Here is a 26,815-nt window from a genome sequence, read left to right on the forward strand (position 1 = left end):
CCATGACCTCACTCCATGTGGGCAGGCAGGTGAGGGGACCCGGGCACTGCTGCCCCATGCCCCATCCCACTCCTCAGCCCACAGAGGACCCCCAGAGGGCACCTCTTTTCCAAGGACATGCCTGAAGCACTGGTGGGCAAGGGACTCTGGAAGCACCTGGAGCCTCAACACAAACTCCAGCTCTATCTGGGGCAGCTGCAGGCGGCCAAGCCCTGCCCTGCCTGCACCCCTGTGAAATAGGCATGCTGTTGCCATACCACCCCTGTGGGTAGATGAGCAGATTCAGTGAGTTTACCTGTGTATTGGTGGCTGCAGTGAGCTTGGCCCCTGGAACCCTCTCCTCCATAAAACATGGGGGCCTGGGGCAGCCCAAGTCACCCTGAGTGGCGGAGGGTCAGAGAAGGGGACGTGCACGCCCACACCTTGGCCCCAGCCAGAACTGGGTGCTGGCTCTGGCTCCTGCCCACCATCCCGGCCAGGCTGCACCTTCAAAGGCTTCGGGCCCTGGCCCAACCCCACTAATGGACGCTCGGGTTTCCACTGATGCCGGGCCTGATAGAGGACTCTCCCGGGGCAGTCGGCTGGGAGTTCTCAGGCCACACAGAGCAGGCCTGCCTCACTGCACAGTCCAGGGGCTCAGAGGCTCCTGGGAGTCGCCGTGGGCAGCCCCTCCTCCCTTCTGTCCCTCAGTTAATCCACCCAAGCCCCCTCCTTCCCAGGGCTTTGAGGAGCACTGTCTTTAGATCAGTGGGGAGGGGAGAGGTGGAGTGGAGGTGGACACCCTCACAGAGGTCCTGGAAAAATGAATGATTTGGGGCCGGTGTCACTTCCTGAGGGGTTTTGGGCCCTTTGCCTCTCAGTGGGAGACGTATGGGGCCCACCCTAGAGCCACAGGTAACACGGGATCAGCACTGTGCCCTGCAAGTCTCCCATCCCCAGGGCAGCCCTCTGGCATGGCTGCTTTTCTTCTTCCATTTTATACATGGTGATGCTGAGGCATGAGGTTAGGGGACTTGCCCTAGCTCACACCGCAGGTAGGAGAGGCCTGAATCTATGCCTTGGTGGCGGCAGCCATGTGTGCTCATCCTTCCTCCACACTGGATCTGGCCCCAGAGCCAGCTTCCATGGACTAAGTGCCCCCGACGCCCAGCACAGGTTCCACTGGGTCACATGGTTCCTCATTTGAGACCGAGACACACCCAAGGTCACCCTGCAGGTGCAGGCCAGGATCTGGGGCTGAGATCAGCTCAATATGCAGGGACCCTAAAGGGGCTGGGGAGGGAGGGGTCAGCCTCAGGCCCCTTGGTCAGGGAAGGTGTGGCCTGGCTCCCAGCTCAGCCCCACACGGAGGAGGAGGGAGGTTTCCTTGCCTAAGAGGCAAGTCCTGGGAGCTGGGTTCAAATCCGGTGCTGGCCCTCACCAGCAGCTCCCAGATCTGTGCTGGGAGGTAGCCAGCTCGGACAGCACGGGTGGGTGCTCTGGGGACTGACAGGTGGGGGGCTATGAGCCCAGCTCGGTGCTGACTGAAGTGCTCTTGGAGGCCTGCTCCCTTCTTAGGCTGCCCTCCCCTGGGGGCCCAGCAGCCTAGCGAGGTGGAGCAGGGAGCCTGGTGTGGGCTTGAGGCCACTGCCAGTTTCCTGGGCGGAGTGGCTTCAGCAAAGTGGCACTGCCTTCCTGGTGAAACAATCTGCAGGACTGGGCAGAGTGAGGAGGCTGTGGGGCATGGCACCAAGCACACAGTGGGATAAGGCCCAGGAGGCGTCTGCTCAGGCAGCGGCAGTGGAGGGGGAGCTGGCTCCCAGGCAGAGGGCTGTCCTGATTCACAGTGCAGACAAGCCGCCTCGGCATCTGCAGCCTGCAGCAGCAGCAGTGGACACCATGCTCACTGGGGACACACTATTCCTCATGTTCCTCCAGGGCCAGTCCCTTCATGGGACTGAACTGGACCCACGGCTGGGAAGTGGGGGTCTGGGTCTTGAAGGTCTTGCCCATAGCTCTCAGTTGTTGCCCTTGACTGCTGCTCCAGCCCTGCTGTCTCGGTCCAAGTCAAGGTTGACCAAGGGTGGCCGGGCCAGTCACCATCACTGGCATCCTTGCAGCATGGGGGCTTTGCTTTGCTCCTGGTGTATTTAATTAGCTGCCTGCTCCCCAGCTACCACGTGCACGCACACACACACACGCACTCGTGCGGCTCTGGGGCTTAACAGCCCCAAGTCATTTGATCGAAACCTGCCCATTAATATTTTTAATGCCATTTGCAAATTAAAGCATAATGCACCGATTACCGGGATAAAAGGGAGGCCTCTGCATCCGTCTGGAGACCAAATAAAGGAACGTTTGAACATCTGTTCATCCTACAAATATCTCTAAAAGCTTTGATTTCCCCTCAGTCAGTTGACTCCACCATCTCACCCTTTCCTGAGTATCCCACAGCCTGGGGCTGCAGGGCAGGGTGGTCTGTGGGTGCAGGGGATGGCAGATGGCTCTGCACAGGGCCCCTCACTATGCTAGCCTCCACCTTCTGGAAAGTGTGTGGTCTTCAAATTCGAGGGCAGGGGCTGAGGGACTCCTGGTGTTGGGAAGGAGGAGCAAACTTCCACCTGCTCTGTCTGATGCCCTGGCCAGGCACCCTGCTGTTTCCCAAGTCCCCTGTGGGTGCCCTCCATGGCGAGGCTGCCTAGAGAATCCCCATTCTCCCTCAAGGCCCAGAGCACTCCAGGAGCCAACTAGTGGGGTTGAGGAGGCCAGATGCTCTGCAGACCCCCACAGCCTATGGACTCTGAGTTTGGTTCCCTCCCCTGGCCCCACCTGGGCAGGAGCTCTTGGGATTCCTCTGACATTCCCCTCTGAATAGAGCTGGGGAGGGCGGGGTCCCTAGTGAAGTCACAGAGAGAGAGACACCAGTAGAGTGGTCTGGGGCCACGGGACATTTATTTGTAGCCGCCAAGTGCCTGTCCACCTGGGGGAGGGGTGAGACTGGCCTGCAGGTGGCCAACAGCTAGGGAACTGGAAGATGCTGGCTACCAGCCCTCTGCCCAGGGCCCTTTCCTAGTTGGGCCTGGTGGCTGTCCTGGGTGGGAGTGTGCAGGGGCTGGAGGACAGACCCTCCTAGCCCGGCAACCCATCCCACCTCAGGTCCTCACTGGGGCTGAGCACCAAGCCTGGAGGTGGGGGCTGCTGCTGCAGGATTGCAGGGAGACACTGGGAGAGACTGAGGCACCTCTGGTTGGCATTTGGCACAGCAGCCTGGACTCAGCTGGGCAATGAGGCCCTGGGGGAAGTCACTGGACACTCAGGGAGACTGGACCATGCGCTTGTGGGTGTCGAAGACATAGCGCTTGAAAGACAGGCTGAGCGCCACGTGCTGAGCAGGCTCGGTCCGCTCAGTGCTCTCCTCCTGCCTGGTGGCCTCCCCACGGCCAGCCCGGCCCCGCTTCTTGAGGGTGGGAGTCAGGATCTTCTTGGACTCAGGGCTGAGGCCACCTACAAGGCACAGAAGACAGACTGTCACTCTGCCATACCCCAAGCACCAATGGGTTTCCTGCCCACCCACCTGCTGCCTAGACTCAACCCTCTTCTGCCTCCCTTTCCAGCCAAGCAGCTGTGAGGCCTGAGGTCCATTCTTGACATTTCGGCCCCTCTGGCGCCCATCTGATAGGTGTAAGAAGCGTGTCGTGCTTCTCTATGCCCCGTTTCACTACCCCCTGTGCTCAGGCCCTGCCCTGTGCCCAGTGGCCCATTGCTTTCCAGCACACTTATGCCACGTCCACATCTGGAAACTCAGCATCTGAGGCTCCCTGGGTAAGGTGCTCCTTGATTGCTCCTGGAGACCCATTCTTCACCCTCGTGTGCCTGGGAGACTGACCCCTGCAGACAGCATGACCAGGTTTAGCAGTGGGAGTCCCAGCAGTCCAGAGTATGAGAAGAGAGCGAAGTCAGGGTGTGTATCCCTGGCTCCCTTTGGCAGGCAGGGCCTGGGCTGCCTTCACCCCCACCTGCCCTCAGTGGGATATGCAGGCTGCATACCCAGCCACCCCAGTAGCAGTCCCAGGAGCTACTGCCCACTGGGGCTCCCTGTCCCATGCCATTCTCATGGTGCTCCCTCGGCTCAGTTTGCCACAGCCCTGTGAACTTGCTCCCATCAGGAACCCCCTGGCGGGGCCATGGGGCTCACAGAGTGAATGGCTTGACCTGGATCCTCTGCCAGGGGTAGATGCTGCCCCCACCCCCAGGTGTTGGTGGGTGCAGCTCCCACCACTTTCCAGCCACTTCTATGAGCTCCTTTAGCCATCCCATGCCTCACTAAAGACCTTCTGTTCAACTCCCTCCAGCTGAACGTCTGAGTGGAAATCTCTTTCCTGCTGATGCTCCAACTCACGTCCACTCCAGCTCCTTCCACCCTCACCACGCTCTGCCTGTGTGCTGTCCCTGCAGCCCTGCTGACCATGGTCCATTCCTGGGCTCCTCATTGCACATGCAAGTCTCTCACATGCTGTTCTGTCTGCCTGGGACACTCTTCCTGTCCTAGGCAATAGAAGTCCCGCTCATCCTTAAACATGCTGCTGCAGCCGCCCTTTCTCTGGGGCTTGTCTTTTTTATTTTTTAATGGACAAATTATAAACTGTGTATATTTATAGTGTACGATATGATTTTTTTTGTGTGTATGTGACAGGGTCTCACTCTGTTGCCTAGGCTGGAGTGCAGTGGTGCAATCTTGGCTCACTGCAACCTCCACCTCCTGGGCTCAAGAGATCCTCCCACCTCAGCCTACTGAGTAGCTGGGACCACAGGCTCATGCCACCACGCCTGGCTAATTTTTTGGATTTTTTGTAGAGATGGGGTTTTGCCATCTTGCCCAGTCTAACATGAGGTTTTAATATATGTATACATCGTGGAATGATTAAATCAAGCTAATTAACATATCCATCACCTCACATACTTATTTTGGCGATGAGAACATTTAAAATCTTTTCTCTTAGCAAATTTCATAGAATACTCTACATTGTTATTAATTATAGTTACCATGCTGTACAGCAGATCTCCTGAATTGATTCCTCTGGTCTAACTGAAACTGTAAACCCTCTGACCAAGATCTCCCCATTCCCTGCCAAGCCACCACCTCCAGGCCCCTGCAGCCACCCTTCTACTCTCTGCTTCTATGAGTTTGGTTTTTGAGGTACCACATATAAGTGAGATCATCAACGTATGTCTTTCTATGCTGTGGGGCTTGTATTCATGAGGAATCGTCTGGTGGCGGCACAGTGCGGACTCGGTGTGGGCTACTGGCCAGGGTGAGACCACTCGGCAGGCTCCTCGGCATCTGTGAGAGTGGGCAGGCCCAGGGCTCAGAGCAGTTCCATGCCTGGCAAAGCACCCCTATGTAAGCAGTTACTCTGTGAGCCCCATGGACCCATTGGGGGGTCCTGGTGGGAGCAAGATCATGGGGCACTGTGAGAATGGCATGGGGAAGGGAGGCCCAGTGGGTGGTGGCTCCTGGGGCTGCTATTGGGGCAGTTGGGTATGCAGTCTGCATATCCTATTGAGGGCAGGTGGGGGTGAAAGCAGCCTAAACCCTGCCTGCCAAGGAGGCATCCCAGCAGGATCCCCTCCCAATGTGTGCAAAGGGCCCGTATAGGCTGGGGGCCTAGAGGTCCAGAGTCAGGGAGAAGCTGGGCAGAGGCACAGGCAGAGGGCCCAGCTTCCTACATACCACGAGCACCTATGCCACCACATCTCCTGGCACTGCCTTTTCCCAGTTCTGCCCAGTACTAGCTTCCTCCCTGAGAAGATAAGCCAGCCACAAGGCTTGGGCATCAAGCTTCAGTCTGGAGGGTCCTGGCCTGTCATCTCAGACAGGGAGCACTGGCTGGCAGGGATGTGTGGGTTATTTCTGGCTCAGTTTGCTGAAGACGTTGGCACCCCTTCTTTATACAGATGAGAAAATCAAGGTCTGAGAGGGCAGTGACTAACTGGAAGCCCCACAGTGAGCTCAGAAGAGCCAGGATTTGAGCTCAAGGTGCTTACCCAATGGCAAAGCCAGCTTTTGCTCTCCACCTAGAGTGATGGGTGGGGGTCCCACCTTTCAGTGGGCTTCTGACAATGGTTCTTAAGGCTGTGAGAGCGTTGTGCACTGGCCCTGCAGCTCTAGATGTTTAAAAAGGTAACAAGGGTGCTGGATGAAGGGGACATCTGTAGAGTCAGCCAGGGACAGCCTGCCCCACTGCACAAAGGGTCCGGTCTCCTTCTGGCAGGCGGAAGTGAGATTATTGGCCATCTAAAGCCTGGGTCCCCTGGGAAGGCCAGGGATATGCAGCTGATATGAACGGGGTTCCAGGAGCCAGGCTGGCCCTTGCATGCCTGCCAGAGGGACATGTGACACTGTGGCCTTGGGGACCTGTACTAGGAAGGTGACCCTGTGAGCAGCACACCTCACGTGGAGACTGAGCAGCAGTGTCTCCTGTGCAGGTTCCACACGTAGGTGGTCTGCCCCCTCTTGGGATGGGGCACACACAGAGTGTGGGCATGTGGAGGACCCTGACCAGCCCCCTCAAGTGAGCACCAGGCCTGCAGGTATCTGAATCCCTGAATCAGGGCCTTCTGCAAACAGAGCAGGTAGCTGGCAGCAGACCCCGACAAATGGCATGGGCAGCCCGTCTCCCTCTGGTGCCAGGAGGTCTGGAGGCTGAGGAGGCGTGGGGCTCCCCGGCGTCTGTGCCGGGCTGGGGAGACAGGCGTGGCCCAATCGGCCGTCCATCTCGCCTGCGATGGCTCTCGTTACACACAATGCATACCTTGCACTGCCCGGAGCAGGCAGAGCCGGAAAGTCTATCTGGCACTGGCGAAGATGTGGCCATTTAATTGCTCTTCTGAGATGGTCAGGCTTGTTTACCTCTGCTCCATTATGGACTGGCCAGGAAGCTACACCTGGAAAGCCTGACCAACAGGAGACTGGCCATGGGGCTGCATGGATTCATGGCAAATGTCACCAGGAGCTGCTTTGTTTTCCCAGTGGTCTTTTTTCTTTCTTAGCCATGTGGCAAACAGAGGGAAGTGAAGAGCACCCCAGGGTGTCACGTGGTGAGAGAGCTGCTGCCCACCTGGCCAGACTTGGGGGGTCCTGCCCTGTGCTTCTCCCAACCTGCCTCTGTGTCTTTTCACTTAAAAACATTCAGGGAACACGCCAGGACAGGGAGACAAATGGTGGTGAATGCACAGACCAGGGCCCAGCTCCCACGAAGTTTACTGGTCTAAGAAGGCACAGCCAGTGAATAAGGCAGCCAGATCTCCAGACAGCAGAAGGGTGACCAAGGAAACAGTGCCGCTGTCACTGGGTGGGGACACGGTGGCTTCAGCATGTTCCAAGGGCAGGCTTCAGGAGGAGGAATGCCGGACCAAAGGCCAGATGACAGGGACCAGCCATAGAGATTGCTGGCACGGATCCACAGGAAAAGGGAATTTGAGTGGCAATTCCCGGGGTGGGGTATGCGAGAGGAGATGAGGGCAGATGAAGTCACGTGCCATGTGCAGTGCAGTACAAGGGCCTGGCTCCAGGATGACCACAGCTCACCATGTCCACAAGGTGCCTGTGTGCCAGGCTCCCTGCACTGTGCACTGACTTGGGGTCAGGTGGGCGGGAGGGCAGTGACAAGGTGACGTGCCAAGTGCCCATCTGCCTGGTGTCTACTTCCTGCAGGCCCTGGGGTCTCCAAGGCAGGCAGGACAGGTCCTGCTCTGCCACCTGCTCTGCTGGGACCTATGCTGTCAGGGACGTGCAGTCCTGCCCCATCTTCCTCCCTTCACTGAGGCTGCTCTGGGCCTCTGCCCTCTGCTTGTTCGTGGCTCACAGCCCCGCCCCTGTGTCAGCCTCCTTGCTGCTCTCCTGCACACCTGATCCATCTCTGCCTCAGACCTCTGTCTTTACCAATTCCTCTGCCTGGAATACCCCCTCAGGAGCTCTGGTGGCTGCAAGATCACTGTACAACTGTCACCTCTTGGTGGGGCCTTTGTGACGACCTTGTTTAAAACCACAACCCCTTTGAGACCAGCCTGACCAACATGGAGAAACCCCGTGTCTACTAAAAATACAACATTAGCAGAGCATGGTGGCACACACCTGTAGTCCCAGCTACTCGGGAGACTGAGGCAGGAGAATCATTTGAACCCAGGAGGCGGAAGTGGGGTGAGTTGAGATCATGCCATTGCACTCTAGCCAGCCTGGGCACCAAAAAACTCTGTCTCAAAAAAAGCAAAACAAAACCCAAAAACCAAAAACCAAACAAAAAAACCCCCACAACTCCCTCATGTTCCCCTGACCCCTTCTCACCCCACTATTTTTCCTATAGCTCTAATTACCTTCTAACATCCTCTATAACGTCTTTGTTTTGGTGTTTGCTGTCTGCTTCTACTAAAATGGCAAGCTCCACCCTGGCAGGGAGTTTTGTCTATTCACTGTTGTAACCCTAACACCTAGAGCAATCGCTGCTGAATGGCGGGCACTCAGAGAACACTCAACGATTAAGTATTGGAGGAGACACTGCTGGGGCCTAGGGTAAACTGCTCTGGTTTTCCAAGAACCTGAAGGGCATCTGTTTAAGCACTGGCTGGTGACAGCCTGGAAGGGACAAGGTCCTCAGATGGTCACAGTGTGAACTAAGAAAGGCACTTCTGGCTGGGCGTGGTGGCTCACGCCTGTAATCCTAGCATTTTGGGAGGCCGAGGTGGGTGGATCACCTGAGGCCAGGAGTTCAAGACCAGCCTGGCCATCATGGTGAAACCCCATCTTTTTTTAAAAAAAAAAAAAAAAAAAAAAAAAGGCACTTCTAGGAATTCAGTCCAAACAAGCGGTCTGAAGATTTCTACACAAACATGTCATCACAGTAGGGAGGTACTTAACCCTCGTAACACCGTGTTGAGGAAACTAAGGCACAGAAGAGCGAGTAGCTTGCCCAAGTCACACAGCTATTTAGAGGCAGAGCAGGAACACCAGGCTATCTGATTCCAAAGCCTGTGTGCTTACCCACTAAGGGAGCCACACGGTTTTGAGAGCTACAAAGGGCCTCTAAGACCAAGGGAGGCCCATCCAGACCCATCCAGTATCTATTTGCTGCAGCAAAATGTTCTGTGGGGCTAAAAGTGATACCTGAGAAGAGTTTCAAGGTACTCAAAGACTTCTGTTATAATGTTGATTCAAAAAAAATGGAGCAATCAAAATTTTTGGAAGAGTTCTGCTGTGGCCCTGGGATGAAGGAAAAAGAGACCACAAGACTCTCCATTTGGCTGTCAGGGGTCCAGAGTGGGTTGCAAGCACTGTTCCTTCTTTCTTCTTTTATGTATTTCCCAAGGCTTCTACTGTGACCCTGGGTTACTCACAGGGGATGTCTATTACAGGCCCCCCTCACTGTGGTCTCTGGCATCCAGGTGGGAGCCCAGAGAAGGCACGGTGCCTACCGGTGCAATCTGGCTGGAACCTACTCAATCTATGTCACAAAGGGGCCAGGGAGTGGGGGGAGGCAGGAAGCTTACTGACACCTCTAGGCCCAAAGTGACGTCTCTGCCACATTCGGCTCTGCCCAGGAAGGACAGGGAGTGGTACAGGACAAGAGGTACAGTAGCGGTGGTGATGCTCATGGCTCCTTCATGGCTGCTGGAAGTTCAAGGTCCCCACACTGCTGCTGCTTACATCAAAAGCAGTGACTGGGAGGTGTGGGCGCAGGAGTCCACCCTCCTCCAGCTCTGTCTTGTAGCCTCCTCCCTTATCCGGCCTGGTTGTCCCAAGGATTGCTCTAGGGCCCGGGTCAGCCATCTAGACCTGGCTCCACCAACAGAAGCGTCCATTCTCTTTCTGGCCTCTTTCAGCCTCACCCCTCCTCCCTCTCTGACCCCATCATGTACCACACTTCAGCTGTGAGAAGCTGTGCAGGGCCTTGGAACATGAAGTTGCCGCTGCCTGCCGTGCTCTCACTCTGCCCCTTGGGAGGGCACCCCTCAGCTGCCTGGTCGAGTAAGCTTCTCCTGGGCGCCCTGCCCAGCACCACTGTGGCTATCATTGCCTTATGTGCCTGTCTTCCCCAGTGGCCTGTGAAAGGGTGCCTCTCTAGGGTTGCAGGCAGAGCCTAGCACAGGGGGCTCAGGGAGGTCTGCTGGATGAAAACAAAGGGAATGAGTATGGATTCATCCTCACAAGCACTCATGGCAGGGGTGCAGGACAGCAGAGGGAAGAAAAATGCCCCAGCAGAGCAGGGCCCCTGCCTCCAGGACCAGAAAATACCTGTCTGCACTTGAGTGACCCAAGGGAGTAAGAAGTCCAGGTTCAGGTCCCAGGCTGGCCTGGACCCCTGGCCCCTCTCCCATGTGCTGGAGTGTGGCTCTCTACCTGGCACAGCGGGCTAGGGTGTGTGTGCTACACATGTGTCCGTCATTCAACAGGGCCTCCCTTTTCCCAAACCTCAGGATTCTCAGAGCCTGCGGCCCTGCTCTACCCACTGATGAACTCAAACCCCAGGATGCAGTAGGGGCGGGTGGCCATGACCCTGAGGGCAACACTGCTCCTCTTGGCTTCCCATGGGGACACTCTCCCAGGGCCAGGCTGGCCCTTTCTCACCAAGCGCCAGCTCCACACAAAGGCACAATGGGCTGCAGGCTGCCGGGTCCTGGCTCAGGCTGGGGTAATCAGGGAAGAATGCGGGAAGCAAAACTGTTTCCCAAGCCCTGGCCACGGTGCCGCCCTGACACAGCCATCAAAGGCCGGCAAATTGCCTCCAATTGCTGGCGTCGCTTTCATGTTGGGGGCCAGACTGGAAGAGGGGTCTCCATGCTGGTGGGTGGCTTGCATGCTCCAGTGGGAACTGAACCCTTGCAAGCAGCTTGGGGTCACTGGCCCCCTTGGTGGCCCTCTGGGGCTGGGGCCACTCTAGTCACTCCAGCACTACCCATTGCTGTAACAAGCAGCTTTGGAGACAGTTGGAAGACAGCCCGAGCCAGGGGCAGGGACTCTCTCTGGGGTCAGCATCCTAGTGATCACTGACAGCTAGGAGTTCAGAGGGATGTGCCTGGATGGACTGTGATGGGGCTGACATATGGGATGGCCAGGCTGGACGGCCACAGAGACCCTTGGATTCAGCCAGGCCTGGGGCTGGACTGGATACTGGGCTCCAGGGACAGGAGGGGCTGCCTAGCAAGGCCAACCCCGTCAGCAGGGTCCACAGGGCAGCTGGGGCAGAGTTCTGCCCCTCAACAGGAAGCTGACCTGCACTGGCCACAGCTGGTCATGGAGGTGTGTGGGTGGCACAGTGCCCCATGAGACCTCTAAGTCAGGGCTGGGCTGGAGGCAGGCCTGGCCAAAAGGGAGCTGCCTCTGAGGCCAGGGGTGGGAAGGCAGAAAGAAGGGGAAACCTTGTAAGGGTGGAAGTGGCCCCAACATGAGGCCTGGTGGTCACATCTGAAACATATGGAGGCTATGGTCCACATCAACACCTCCATCTTGCTGGCAGCCAGCTGGGCTCATGGAGGTGCAATTACTTGCTCTGGCTTCCTGGCAGTTGTGGTGCAGCTGAGTCTGAATGCAGACCCCTCTGACTGCTGGCAGGCCAGGGCAGTCTGGGCCTGGAGGATGGACAGAGGAGATGAGGGCTTAGCTCTGACAGACCCGGCTGGGGACAGAGAGGTCCAGGAGGACAGGCCTGGCAAGGCTAGGGAGGGCCAGGTGGGCAGAGAGAGCCAGTGTGAGTGCTCCCTGAGAGGGGACAGTCCTGACACCAGTCTCCTCTGTGAGCAGTGACAGTGACTCTGGAATCCTCCACCTCTTTGTCAGGCTGGGCTCTTCTGTTTTTCTAGGGATATAAAGCCTTGAACGTCGCTGGCTGGGGCAGGCCTGCTCCTTGGTTTTCTCTCCTTCCCTCCCTGCTATGGATCCCGTATGTAAACAAAGATGCAATTTGCTTTAAAAAGATAAGGTGATTAAGTTTTTATCAGACCTGTACTCTGCTGTCCCTGCAACAAAAGGAATTAGGGGGAGGCAGGCGGCGGAGCGGGCCCTTCGCTGGAGGCTCGCTCTTTCTGAGGCTCTCGAGCGCACACTCAACGGGCTCGTGCGCCCCTTTGATTGGGCGGAAGCGGAGGCAACCAGCGCCCCGCACCCCCATTTTGATGTCTTAATGTTGCCTAATTCCTCCTTTAATTTATATTAAGCTTCTTAGCAGCAATGATGAATTCTTCAAAAACAAAAAAGGGCCCTTTGCAGAAATCTTTCCCATACCATGTAAATTGAAATTATAATGCAGTCAAAGCTGTGGAGATTGGGGTGTGTGGGGAGAGAACACCGGTGCATTATGTGGAAGGAAGGTTTTTTTTTTTAAAGGCAAAAAACAAATCCATTCTAAAATAGGCAGAAAATAACTTGGCCCTGAGGCTCAGTTATATAGGGAGTGGCAACGTCTGGGGAGGAAAGTTTGTTGTCCTAAATTCTCAATCCCTCTGGGACGGGCTGCACTAGCTGCCTCCTGGAGGGGCTGCTGCTGCAGGGCTGGCCCTGTCCCTCACCAGAGCAGGAATCTCAGCCTGCCCTTCTGGAGCCCTGTGGAGTGGCTGTGAGGCCACTGTGAGGTGTGTTTGCAGAGCAGCCCAAGGGTTACCCTCCTTGCTGTGCAGGCTAGAAGCTCAGGCTGGGGCTCACACAGCTGTGAGCGGAGTGCCTGCCCGGCCTCTTGGGACAGCTCAACGGGTGGTTTGCTGCAGAATCCTTGGAGGCCCCTGCTCTAGGTGCCCCTCCAGGCCCAGCAGGAGAAGGTCCTTGCCCCAGGGAATGGGCATGGGGCTCCTGTGTGTGAGCAGCCAGGCCCCTCCCCCACCAGCCTGTCCTTAGTGCTGTTGCCAGAGATTCTTCTAGGGCAAAAACCCAACATTCCTCTCAGTTCGGGTGCTCACTGAAGACCACTTCAGCCCCTCACAACCATTCAGCCAGGGTCCAAATTCCCCCCAGGAGTCCCCCAGGAGCTGCCCCTACAGCCTGCATGTCCTTACCACACACTCCTCTCCTATCTCAGCACCGCCCCAGTCTCGGGACTAGTGCTCCCTCGGCCTGGGGAACCCATGACACTTGTCTACCTTGCCCGCCTCTGTCTCCCTTGGCTCCCTGAGCATGAGGCCCTGTAGCATCTTGGCTTAGCCTTCTCTGATGGCTGCCGAGCCTTCCCCTAGGGCCAAGGCCCTCCATACTCTGCCCTGAGTACAGACCTGATGTCCCCAGAGATAGTCAGGGTGTGCAGCAGCCTAGCAATGCCAGGAAGGGGCAGTATTGGTGACCTCAGCCCTCACGCACCCCACCTCATCTGCCAATGGGGTCAGAGCTCTCCCGCCCAACTTCTGGGCTCCTCATCACCCTCCTCCAGCCTGATAGTTCACAGAGGCTGGGGGGTAAGCAGGTCTGCCGACCACCTGCCAGCTAGGCCAGTGGCAGAGGTGAGAGAAGTGGATTGCACAGACTCTCCTGTTAACATTCCCGTAGGCAGCAAGCCTGCCTGCCCAGAATGGGGAGGAGGAATCAGTGGGGAGGCCTGGGCCTGGTCCCTTCCCCTGGGGCTCATGCCCCTCATGCATGGGCCAGGGCAGCTGGGCAGATGCCCAACTCCTCTGTCCAGAGAGAATAAGCCATGTACTTGATGAGTAGGGGTCAGCTGGGCAGCAGGTCTGCCCCTGGGCCAGAGCTGAGCAGCCTCAGTGCAGATGAGCCTGGGCAGCTGTGCTTCTGGGGACCCTTTTGGCTGGCCCTGGGTGGGGCTGAGGTTTGACAAGTGTCTAGATGGGAAGGATACTGGACTGCAGCCCTGGGCAAGCTGGGCTCTACAGGCCGGCAGCTAGGACACGGCTTGGCCAGAGGTCCCCTCTGCTGCTACCATTGCCACCCTCATAGCGACTGCCTATCTAGCAGCCTCCTCCACATACCTCAAAATTTTATTGCAGCCTCAGGATGTCCTATAAGTCACTTTATAGGCAGGCGTGGTGGCTGCCTGGGTTCACATAGCTGGTAAGCCAGGGAGCAGCGATTTGCATCCAGGCCCCGGCTTCACGAAGCTGTCCACCCTGCCACAGGCCTGGGAGTCTGGCTATAGGGAATACAGCAGCCTGGAGGGCAGTGCCACAGGTGGTGGGGGCATGGGGCTGCAGCCATCTCCTGTGGAAGGAGGAAGGATGGCAAGAGACAAGGGTGTGAGATCACCAGGGGACTCCTCTGACCAGGTTGATGTTTCTTACCACCTGACATCTCCCAGGCCTAAGGGAGTGGGGCTGGGCCAGGTAGGGCCTTGTCTCCAGACACTTCCAGGGTGGAGGCCCAGGGTGCCAGTGTTGTGTTTGCCAGTTGGGGGACTACTGGCAACCAGGACTGTGGGCTGTGAGAACTTTCCACTGTGGAGACTGGCACTGAAAGCAGCCCAGATGGCTGAGAGGGTGGCCTGACAGAGAAAAGATCATCTTGTGTGAGGGAGGCCTGGCCCAAAATGCCCAAAATGGGCATCAGCCAGTTCTCAATAATCACAGAAAGAAGCCCAGTAACAATCACAGCTAATGTTCACTGCACCTTTACAGAAATGGTTCACTGCACCATTCCACATGCTCCATAGACAACAGCACGCCTCAGTCCAAAATCAGGCTATTCACACACCAGGAAACTGCGGCACAGAGATATTCAGGAACTTGCCCAAGGTAACACAGCAAGAACGTGGTGGGCCTGAGCTCAAATCCCTCACAGCACCATAGCCCCATGCCCACTAGGCCATCCACCCTCAGGAAACAGTCCCAACTCTCAGCAGCTGTGCGCATGGATGGGGGCTTCGGGAGGGTAGAGGCTGGATCCCATTTGACAATGTGTCCCAGTGCGTGGTATAGGGCTTGGTGTAGGAAGGATCAGAAAAGCACTTTCTATGCCTCAATTCATGTGCGGAGGGTACATTATCCACTCCATCATTCAGAGGGGGAAGCAAAGGCCTGGGGATACAAATTGACGTGCCCAAGGCCACATAGACAGGCAGTGGCAGAGAAGTGATCATGCCCTTGTCGGTAGTTGGAGAAGCCCAGGTTCCTCTCCAGGTAGCTGGAGCTAGAGGAAGGGGCTGTCTCTCTTCTCCGCTGGCACTGCTGGCTGCCACTCTCTGCCTGTACTGTTGGTAAGCCAGGCCTGGTCCATGATGTGCACACACACAATGACCCACACATAGACACACATGTGCCCCTAGAATGAGGGACCCCCTAGGGGGCAGGGTCATTCTTTCAGCAGGTTCTGTTTGGCTGGAATGGTGACTGTCCAGGCTGTCTCGGGTCACTGTAGAGGACAGTGACTGTGCCTAGGGAAGGCAGGTCTGCCTTGACACCTGCAGGGCAGGCAGGGATGACAGTGGTGCTGTCGGAGCCTGAGCTCTGTGCCCATGGCTGAGGTTTGGACACCAGGCTTGGTGACACAGCAGCCTGACTGGCCTGCTCTGAGCTTTGGTTTCTTCTTCGGTTGGGGTGAGGGATGGTGGGAATAAGAAACATGGCCCAGCTGTCTCCAGGAAGCGCTTGTAAAGAGAGGCCACTGCCATTCTGATCATGGCCATGACAGATCACCCTCAAACCCTGGCTGAGGGTGCCATATCATTGTGTCTCCATCAGCTCGGAGCTAACTAAGCTTCACCCAAAGCTGAACCCTCCATAGGGCCTTGTTTCTGGCTGCTGACCAGTCTGGATATGCTGGGGTGTGCGCTGGACAGACGCCGCCTCATTGCATGGCCATGATCCCCTATGAGGGAGGATGGCAGGAGTTCCATTCAGCTGGGAGGAAGCTAGGCCCGATGAAGAAAGTAACCTTTGATCAAATGCAGAGCTAGTTTTCTCCTCTTTCTGTTCTCACAGGCATCTTGAGGGAGAGGGAAACTTGGACACAAACCACCCATGACAACAGTAAAAAGCCCTGGGAAGAAAGGGAGGGAGCCACAGACAGGTGCACCTGGGTGTTCAGAGGAGGGGGAGGAAGGAAGCTGGGATCAGGAAGACTGTGGTGGAAAAGGTGACATTTGCCTGGGCAGGTCTGAGTGGGGCAGCATGGCCTCACTGGAGCAGTGGGTCAGGCAGGACTGGACCACCGCTGGCAGGCCTGCTGAGGCCCCGACTGAGGGCCTGGGAGCCGGCCCACTCTCCATGGCTCCCGCTCCACCTTCTGGCCCCGAGGCCTCACATACATGCTGAAATCTCCTGTCTGCTTGTGACGCAGAGATAACAGGCGCCTGACCTCCTGATGCTGTGAGGATGCTGGGGACGCGTCTAATGAGGAGGACAGGACCTGCCCAGGGACATAGATGCTCTAGGGACATAAGGCCCCACGCTGCCAGCAGCACAGGGAAGACACTCCTCCTGCTCAGCGCTGTGACCAGCACTGCATGTGGAAGTCCTGGCACACAGGGTGCTCGGTCAGTGGACCTTTCCTTCTCTCCTTCCTTTGTGCCCCAAACCCAACGGCTGACTGAGGGGAAGGGCCTGCTTCAATCAAGGGTGCCGAGGCCGGGCCAGAAAGCCCTCCTGACCACACAGCCATGTGCCCTTGGGCTGCCCTCTGCTCCCCTGGGGGGCTAGGACCCACCCCCGCCTGCCTGTTCCAATGAAAGAAAAGCCTGTGGCCAGAGGCAAGGATGGGCCCCTCCTGTAGGCGGCTCTCCTCCTCGGACAGCCCCCCAAGGCTGGTCACAGGGGGTGGTGGGGAGGGGGGAGTATGGTTCCTGGTGGCCTCCCACAGAGCTCCGTCCCCACCAAGGGAGCTGAATTTTAATACTCCCAACACTCACTCCCTAAATGTGTATACTCTTTAACAGCAGTTAATCTTCAATTAAAATACCTAGAGCAGAAACTAAGATAACTGGTTTAAAAGGTAGAGCTTATTGACAATAAAAGTCTTCTTCATATTGCTTTTCTTTAAAAAAAAATCCACATATTAAAAATGTCATTTTTATGACTTGGGGAAAAAAAAACCCATCCAGAATAATGAAGGTGAACAAAGGCCTGGGGAGCAGTCATTTTCCAGAGCCCATATGTGGCACCCTGATTACTGGATCAGCCCCGTTCCCAGAGTGGAGTAGGAGGCTGGGGGCAGGCAGCGGTGCTGGTTGTCCTCTCGCTGACAGAGGAAGGGCAGGGGTGGCGTGGCATCACTAGTCCCCATCCACAATTCTGATTTGAAAGCTGCAGGCTCCAACAGTCCATCCCTCCCTGATCTGCAGAGGCTGAGGCCCAGGGTGAGCACAGGTACAGGGGCTGGGGCCTGGCAACCTGTGTCTGTGCTGATGGCCAAGTGCCCAAACACCGCCCCTGGGAGGCAGATCCCAGAGGTGGCCTGTGGCTGCAAGGCCCAGGGGAGGTGGGTATGCTCATGGGCTGACCCCCCACAACCCTGGAATGCCCATATGCTTTCCGATGCTAGCTGCACTCCTGCTGCACATATGCATCACCCCCTGGCCATGTGTCCACCTCAGCTCTCAGACCCATGTGACCAAATGGGTCCCCAATGTCCAGCACAGGGTCAGGCACAAAGCAGGTGCCCACAAGTGGCCACATCCTGGTCCCTGGCCCTGCACCTACCTCACAGCCCTCAGCACCTCCCACTGCAACTGCCTCTTGGCTAATCGTCCTCAGCCACAGCCTCGGGCTCTCTGCAGTAGTCCCTGGCCCAGTACTGTCCAACATTGCTGCTGAGGAGCTGGAGGGCCTTGTCTAGTGGCACTGTGCCTCCTTTCTTCCAAAACACATTCTGTGCCTCTGCTCTGGGCAGGTTGCATCTCTTAGTGGCCACAGGCTCAGATCCTGCATTGTGGCTGGGTGGGGGTTGTTTTAACTCTGGGAGATGCTGCCCCCAGGTCTTGAAGTGCATAGGTCTCAGCTTGGGGCACCTCCAGCCAGGTGTCCCTCCACCCTCAGAGGCCTGGGCTCCAAGGACTGGTGAGGATGGGGCCTGGGGGCAGGGCCAACACCAGTGAAACAGGGCTGGTGTTTGTGTTTCTGCAGCGGCATGAACACCGGGATTTCTGTCTGGGACATACCAGTATGTATACCAAAAGGACAGCTGTCATTATGGCCTCTTTCCCAGGTCCGGCCCTGCAGCAGCAGTACCATGTACCATGAGAAGGTGCTCGGTTCTGCAGGTGCCTGGGGGGTGGTACACTGAACTTCAGTCTCCTTGTTTATGAAATGGGTCCTGTTGTTATGGTGGGGAGGGGGGAAACCCTCAGAGAGGGCCTGGGACAGGGATGGCCCCACAGAGGGCCCTGGAAAGAAAGCCTTTTTGTTTTTTTAAATAATGTGTGTGGAAGCCTTAAAGGCCAGGTGCCTGGGCATCGGGAAAAGCTGCCACCTCCTGCTCATTCCCACGGATATACGGCTGCCACATGTGGGCCTCTGAGAGCAGGGCTGGGCTCAGAGGAAGCCCCCTATCCTCTGAAGACCCTGAAAGTCCAAAGGAAGCCAGGGCTACAGGAGACAGCAAACACCAGAGAAGGCTGAACCCACCACCCCCTTCCTTGCCCATGGTAGGGCACCAGCCCGAGGGCACATGGAGCCCACAGACAGCCAGCCCGGGTAGCACCTGAGCAGCCTGTGTGTGCCAGGCCTGGCCTCTGTCATCCCCCCACACCCTCTTGGGTGGGCACAGGTAGGCTCAGGGGTGAGGCGGGAGCCGATTGCACATGGTGGCCCAGACAGCATGCTGGGAAGGGAGCTTGGTGTGAGGGACAGCCTCCTATCACTTGCCTGGCTCTGCCTGGGGCTGGGGATGCTCTGGGTCAGGGCAGGGGCACTCAGCATGGCAGCTGGGCCCTGAGTGAGATGCTGCATGCCTCAACTCACGGAGGCAGACCCTGTCTAGAATACAGGTAGATAGTAGTTTCTGTCACAGGTGAGCTGAGGCATTCTAGGTCCCCTCGCCTACAACAAGATGATGATGACCCTGCCTCCCTGGGCAGGCCTTGTCCATGCAGGACTGCTTGCCTGGTGGGCAGGGCCCACACGTGGAACCCTGCTCCCTGGTGAGGAACAACCAGCTGACAGGGCCTGAGTGACTTGCATCAGTTCCCACAGCCAGGGCATGGGGGGCTGCCTTTGAATCTAGACAGCTGGCTCCAGAACCTGCACCCGCAACGTCTGCTGTCCTCACAGGGGCTGGTGCGGGTCTCTTTCTCCTAACTCCCATTCTGGGTCCTGCATGCCCTGGTCCTTCATGTTCTTTGTTAGTTATATTCCTAGGTATTTTATTCTCTTTGTAGCAATTGTGAATGGCAGCTCACTCATGATTTGGCTCTCTGTTTGTCTGTTATTGGTGTATAGGAATGCTTGTGATTTCCGCAGACTGATTTTGTATCCTGAGACTTTGCTGAAGTTGTTTATCATCTTTAGGAGATTTGGGGCTGAGACGATGGGGATCTTCTCATACAATCATGTTGTCTGCAAATAGAGACAATTTGACTTCCTCCTTTCCTAACGGAATACACTTTATTTCTTTTTCTTGCCTGATGGCTCTGGCTAGAACTTCCAATACTATGTTGAATAGGAGTGGTGAGAGAGGGCATCCTTGTCTAGTGCCAGATTTCAAAGAGAATGTTTCCAGTTTTTGCCCATTCAGTATGATATTGGCTGTGGGTTTGTCGTAAATAGTTTTCATTATTTTGAGATATGTTCCATCAATACCTAGTTTATTAAGAGTTTAAAGGGCTGTTGAATTTTGTAGAAGGTCTTCTCTGCATCAATTGAGATAATCATGTCGTTTTTGTCTTTGGCTCTGTTTATGTGATGGATTACGTTTATAAATTTGCCTATGTTGAACCAGCCTTGCATCCCAGGGATGAAGCCTACTTGATTGTGATGGATAAGCTTTTTGATGTGCTGTTGCATTTGGTTTGCCAGTATTGTACTGAAGATTTTCGCATCAATGTTCATCATGGATGTTGGCCTGAAATTTTCTTTTTTAGTTGTATCTCTGCCAGGTTTTGGTATCAGGATGATGTTGGTCTTATAAAATGAGTTAGGGAGGATTCCCTCTTTTTGTATTGTTTGGAATAATTTCAGAAGGAATGGTACCAGCTCCTCTTTGTACGTCTGATAGAATTTGGCTGTGAACCTGTCTGGACCTGGACTTTTTTGTTTGGTAGGCTATTAATTGCTGCCTCTACTTCAGACCTTGTTATTGGCCTATTCAGGGATTCAATTTCTTCCTGGTTTAGTCTCGGGAAGGTGTAAGTCTCCAGGAATTTATCCATTTCTTCTAGATTTACTGGTTTATGTGCATAGAACTGTTTGTAGTAATCTCTGATAGTAGTTTGTATTTCCGTGGAATCAGTGGTGATATCCCCTTTATCATTTTTTATTGCATCTATTCGATTCTTCTCTCTTTCCTTTTTTATTAGTCTGGCTAGCAGTCAATCTATTTTGTTGATCTTTTCAAAAAACTAGCTCCTGGATTTATTATTTTTTTTTGGAGGGTTTTTAATGTCTCTGTCTCCTTCAATTCTTGCCTGATCTTAGTTATTTCTTGTCTTCTGCTAGCTTTTGAATTTGTTTGATCTTGCTCCTCCAGCTCTTTTAATTTTGACAATAGGGTGTCAATTTTAGATCTTTCCTCGCTTCTCATGTGGGCATTTAGTGCTGTAAATTTCCCTCTAGATACCGCTTTAAATGTGTCCTAGAGATTCTGGTACATTGTATCTTTGTTCTCGCTGGGTTCGAAGAACATCTTTATTTCTGCCTTCATTTCATTATTTATCCATTAGTCATTCAGGAGCATGTTGTTCAGTTTCCATGTAGTTGTGTGGTTTTGAGTGAGTTTCTTAAACCTGAATTCTAATTTGATTGCACTGTGGTCTGAGAGACTGGTTATGATTTCTGTTCTTTTGCATTTGTTGAGGAATGATTTACTTCCAATTATGGGGTCAATTTTAAAGTAAGTGTGATGTGGTGCTGAGAAGAATGCATATTCTGTGGATTTAGGGTGGAGAGTTCTGTAGATGTCTATTAGGTCTGCTTGGTCCAGATCTGAGTTCAAGTCCTGCATATCCTTGTTAATTTTCTGTCTCATTGATCTGTCTAATATTGACAGTGAAGTGTTAAAGTCTCCCACTATTATTGCATGGGAGTCTAAATTTCTTTGTAGGTTGTTAAGAACTTGCTTTATGTATCCGGGTGCTTCTGTACTGGGTGCATATATATATATACATATATATATATATATATATGTATATATATATACATATATGTATATATATATACACACACACATATATGTATATATATGATAGTCAGCTCTTCCTGTTGCATTGATCCTTTTACCATTATGTAAGGCCCTTGTCTCTTTTGATCTTTGTTGGTTTAAAGTCTATTTTATCAGAGACTAGGATTGCAACCCTTGCTTTTTTTTTTTTTTTTTTTTTGCTTGGTAAATCTTCCTCCATCCCTTTATTTTGAGTCTATGTGTGTCTGCATGTGAGATGGGTCTCCTGAATACAACACACCAATGGGTCTTGACTTTTTATCCAATTTGCCAGTCTGTGTCTTTTGATTGGGGCATTTAGCCTGTTAATATTTAAGGTTAATATTGTTATGTGTGAATGTGATCCTGCCATTTTGATACTAGCTGGTTGTTTTGCCCATTAGTTGATGCAGTTTCTTCATTGTGTCGATGGTCTTTACCATTTGGTAAGTTTTTGCAGTGTCTGGTACTGGTTGTTCCTTGCCATGTTAATGCTTCCTTCAGGAGCTCTTGCAAGGCAGGCCTGGTGGTGACAAAATCTCTCAGCAATTGCTTGCCCACAAAGGATTTTATTTCTCCTTCACTTATGAAGCTTAGTTCCGCTGGATATGAAATTCTGGGTTGAAAGTTCTTTTCTTTAAGGATGTTGAATATTGGCCCCCACTCTCTTCTGGCTTGTAGGGTTTCTGCCAAGAGATCTGCTGTGAATCTGATGGGCTTCCCTTTGTGGGTAACTTGACCTTTTTCTCTGGCTGCCCTTAGCATTTTTTCCTTCATTGCAACCCTGGTGAATCTGATGATTATGTGCCTTGGGGTTGCTGTTCTTGAGGAATATCTTTGTGGTGTTCTCTGTATTTCCTGGATTTGATTGTTGGCCTGCCTTGCTAGGTTAGGGATGTTCTCCTGGATAATATCCTGAAGAGTGTTTTCCAGCTTAGATTTATTCTCCCCATCACATTCAGGTACACTAATCAAACATAGATTAGGTCTTTTCCCATAATCCCATATTTCTTGTAGGCTTTGTTCATTTCTTTTTACTCTTTTTTCCTGAATTTTGCCTTCTCGTTTTATTTCATTGAGTTGGTCTTTAATCGCTGTTATCCTTTCTTCTGATTGATCAATTTGGCTCTGAAACTTATGTATGCTTCGCAGAGTTCTTGTGCTGTGTTTTTCGGCTCCATCAAGTCATTTATGCTCCTCTTTAAGCTGGTTATTCTATCAGTATTTCACCTAACCCTTTTTCAAGGTTCTTAGTTTCTTTGCATTGGGTTAGAACATGTTCCTTTAGCTCAGAGAAGTTTGTTATTACCCACCTTCTGTCAATTTGTCCAACTCATTCTCCATCCAGTTTTCTTCCCTTGCTGTGAGGAGTTGTGATCCTTTGGAGGAGGAGAGGTGTTCTGGTTTTTGGTAATTTCATCCTTTTTTTGCTTGTTTCTTCCCAACTTTGTGGATTTATCTGCCTTTGGTCTTTGAAGTTGGTGACTTTCGGATGGGGTCTCTGAGTTGGCATCCTTTCTGTGGATGTTGAAGCTATTTCTTTCTGTTTTTAAGTTTTCCTTCGAACAGTTGGCCTCTCTGCTGCAGGACTGCTGGAGGTCCACTCCAGACCCTGCTTGCCTAGGAATCACCCATGGGGGCTGCAGATCAGTAAGGGTTGCTGCCTGTTCCTTCTTCTGGTATCTTCATCCCAGAAGGGTACCTGCCAGATGTCAGCCAGAGCTCTCCTTTATGAGGTGCCTCTTTGGATATACAGGGGTCAGGGAGCCACTTGAGGAGGCAGTCTTTCCCTTATCAGAGCTCAAGTGCTGTGCTGGGAACTCTGTTGCTCAGTTCAGAGCTTGTGGGCAGGGACATTTAAGTCTGCTGCAACGGAACTCACAAGCACCTCTTTTCCCAGGTGCTTTGTCCCAGGAAGGTGGGGCTTTATTTATATGTCCCTGATGTGCTGCTGCCTTTTTCCAGAGATGCCCTGCTGAGCTTCCACAGGCTCTGTCCAGCTGCTGTGTAAAGGTCCTTGCAGTTTTGTTTACAAAAGTAAGGTTAGAACTGCCTCAGTAATGGCAGACTGCCTCAGTAATGGTGGACTGCCTTGGTAACGGTGGATGCCCTTCCCTGGACAGAGCTCAATCATCCCGGGTCGAGCTTAAACTGCTGTGCTGGCTGCAAAACTCTCAAGCCAGTGCATTTCAGATTGCGGGTCTTTGTGGGGGCGGGACCTGCTGAGCCAGATCACCTGGGTCCCTGCTTTCAGTTCCCTTTTCTTCAGGGGAATGTGCGGCTCTGTCTTGCAGGCATTGCAGGCACCAGGTAAAATGGCCGCCCAGATTTGAGCAAGTTTTTGTGCTGGAAACCCAAGGCGCTTGTTGGCCAGTGGGAATCTCCTGGTCTGTGGGCCATAAAGACCACAGGAGAAGTGTAGTATCTGAACCAGAGTGCCAGAGTGGTCACAAAAGCCCCCAGTGGCCTCCACTGGGTAGGAGGGTGGGATCTTCTGGTCCGATGCACTTCCCGGGTGAGGCAGTGCCCCACCTTGACTTGGCTTGCCCTCCTTGGGCTATACCCGCTGTTCACCCAGTCCCATTGAGATGCACCTGGTACCTCAGTTGGAAATGTGGGGATCACTCGCCCTCTGCGTCACTCTTGCTGGGAACTGTGTTCCGGAGCTGTTCCTATTTGGCCATCTTTGATTTGAGTACACTTTCAGGGCATAGGTAGCCTGCAGCCTGCTAGGGTGACTCCAGCTTGTAGGTGATTCCTTCTCTTCCTGGGGTAGATTTCATGTACCCTTGGAAGGCCCACCTGAGCCCTATTTCATCCATCCAAACTCTTGAATCTTCCCCAGGACTTCCCAAATTTTTCTTAGCATCACTACTTCTGCCATACCCATCGCCACCACTTCTACTATTTACTAAAGATTTCTTTAAATCAACTCACCTAACTCAATTAGAGAACATCATATTGCTGCCAAAAGTGGAAATCCAGTCTCCCTTTGCTGCAAATAGAGTATCTGTTAAAATCAACATGTGGCTGTGAACATTCTTTGTGGGCTTGGTTGTAGACTACCTAGAGTCATCCTGCCTATGCCCAGGGTGGATGTGAGCAGCCCACTTGGGGGACCGCTGCCCATGTTCCACCTTGGGACATTTCCTCCCTTAGAACCCGGCCCCCTTGGAGTGTTCTGGGCTGACCTCCCTGTCAGTGTCATGCCCCAGGCCTCAGCCTCCTGCCTCTTGTTCTGCTGCCCAGCTTCAGGCCAGGGAGCTGAGGGTTGTGGGCAAAGGGCCAGCAGCATGAGCCAGATCATGAGTCTGGATGAGGCCCCCACACTCTCCAAGCTTAGCCAATGAGTGGTGAAATGGAACTCAGAAGCCAACAAGGCAGTTCATATAAAACAGTCAGCATGTGCTGGGCATGTGGTAAATGTTAGCGGCCACTGTTGTTCTCATGAGGGCTGGTGCATGGCATGGCTTACTGAGCTGTGTGGGAGGATGCCCTGCAAGCCACAGCCACACTCATAATCTGTTGCCTGTGGGTCAAAGTTGGCCCTTAGGTATATTTGGTTTGGTCTCTTCATGTGCTTTAAAAATTATGGACTAGTTGTCAACATTTTAAAACGTGGGCCTGCATTCCCAGTGCAGCTGGTGGCTTGAGGTGAGCACAGGCTGCCCCTTCAGACAGGACATGTGGTCCCCATACACCACACTTTCCATTCCCTGCTGCAGTCCCCCAGTTGGGCTGCTCTCCTGTGCTGTCTGCCTGGCCCCTGTGGCTAGCTCTGAAACCTACAGGGCTGGGTCTTGTCATAGGTCTGAGCTACAGCAGCTACTGGGACTGCTCTGGAGAGCCTGGGAGCATCTAGACTGTCTGCCACACCTTGGGGTGGTCCAGGGACTTTCTCTGGAGGAGGAGGGAGCTGGGCTAGCGCAAGGTGCCTGGCAGCTGTGCCTCTGCCACTCCTTGTCCAGGGCCAGGAAGCCTGACACCCAGTGTCCCCATTTCTCTGGTTTTTGAGCCTGTGGGGTTTGGTGAAATCACAACAGTAGGACAGCCTGCCTATATTGCTCTTCCCCACATTCAAATAAAACTCAGTATGGGCTTCCAGGGAGAAGGAAAGGGCAGCTGGGAGGTCTGGGACCTGTCCCACCACTGCTGCTTCTGTGAGGGCAACCTGGGGCCAGTCCTGCACCACTCTGGCCCTCAGTTATTTCCTCCGTAGAAGGGGGATAGATAATACCACCTTCCTCGGCAGACAGTGAAGAGGAGTCAGTGAGGAAACCCCGGTGTACCAGCCCAGTAAATGCTTGGGAAACAGTGGATGAATGAAGTTAAAGCTCTGAGAGACCTCTGATGTGGTCCTTCAATGAGTTATTGATCTTGGACACATTCCTCCTCTAGCCTCAGTTGCATTCCCCAGGGGCTCAGGGGTATAGCTGTCTCAGGCCTTGTACCTTTCACTCCGTCCCTAGCAACTGGCATGCCTGTGCATGTGTGGGCATGCTGGGGGAGATGGGTGCCTGTCTACAGGGCTCTGGTAAGGCCCCCATGAGCTAGCAATGCCACCTGTGCAGGCTGGGTCCTGAGCACCTCACCCCCATGCCCACTCTGCTCTAGTCTGCTCATCTCCATCCTGGGTCACCCCATTCTCCTAGAACCTGGACCCCACAAATCACCAATGAACCAGTCCACTCATAACATGGCCTATAAGGTCTTCTGGAGTCTCCATCAGGCTGCTGAAGGGGAAACCCCAACCTCTTCCAGCACTTAGGTATCTGGTTCCCTTGCACAGCCTCCCACAGCCCAGCCATTCTGGGCAGCAGTGGTACCTTCTCTCCTGGGCAGAGCCACGGACCCTTCTTCCTGGAACAGCTCTCCCCAGGCTGTCTCTTCACCCCGCTCCAAGATGGAACTCAGTACTGCCTCCTCTAAGAAGGCCTCCTCTTAGCTAGGCTCTGTGCCTGGTCTTCCTGGGGCTTACCACTTTCACCAGAGATCAAAAAGAACAATACTAGTTTGGGAGTAGAATCCAGCCTCCACAGCATTTTTGAAGTATTTGAACTACTAACTCACCTTTAAAATAGGTCATTTGACATGCAGTTCTGAACTTCTAGTTTGTCTTGAAAAGCTGGAAGACCTCTCTTTGGATTCCTACCCTGTAACAGTGGGTTGGCATGGGCCTGTGTTGCACCCTGGGCACACCAGCTACTCTCTGTCACTGCTCATGTGCTGCGTCTTTTACCTGAGACTGGCTCCCCTCATTTCTGTCACCTGCCTGTTCCTTGAAGGCATCTGTATCTGAGTCTGAGCCCCTCCTGTTGCAGGCCTTTGGCTCCAGCACCTCTGACTCAGGGCCTGGCCCAAGGCAAAAAAAGGGGTGGTGCCCACCAGATGCTGGCTGATGCCTGCCAGGCCAGGGCACAGCCACCTTGCTTTCCTCCTCCAGGAAACCCAGCATAACCCAGAGCCAGGAACTCAGGCTCTGCACTAGACTGCCAAGATCCCTTCCCTGGTCCAGGTGCAGCTCAGCTGTATGGCTTCACACAAGACATGTAACCTGTCTGCACC

General features: G+C 53.9%; 1 protein-coding gene across 3 annotated transcripts in view; it reads right to left on the reverse strand.

Moving 5' to 3' along the window:
- Positions 1–2,904: 2,904 nt before the first annotated feature.
- EEFSEC (eukaryotic elongation factor, selenocysteine-tRNA specific) overlaps positions 2,905–26,815 on the reverse strand; it is a 258,554-nt gene continuing 234,643 nt past the window's right edge. For all 3 annotated transcript variants that reach the window (XM_017511951.2, XM_017511950.2, XM_037732597.1), the window contains one exon: positions 2,905–3,483. In XM_017511951.2, the coding sequence (XP_017367440.1) occupies positions 3,293–3,483 (191 nt within the window). In that variant the 3' untranslated portion in view covers positions 2,905–3,292. The remainder of the gene's footprint in view (positions 3,484–26,815) is intronic.

This window comes from Cebus imitator, unplaced genomic scaffold (genome assembly GCF_001604975.1).
Source record: "Cebus imitator isolate Cc_AM_T3 unplaced genomic scaffold, Cebus_imitator-1.0 Scaffold457, whole genome shotgun sequence".
NCBI lineage: Eukaryota > Metazoa > Chordata > Mammalia > Primates > Cebidae > Cebus > Cebus imitator.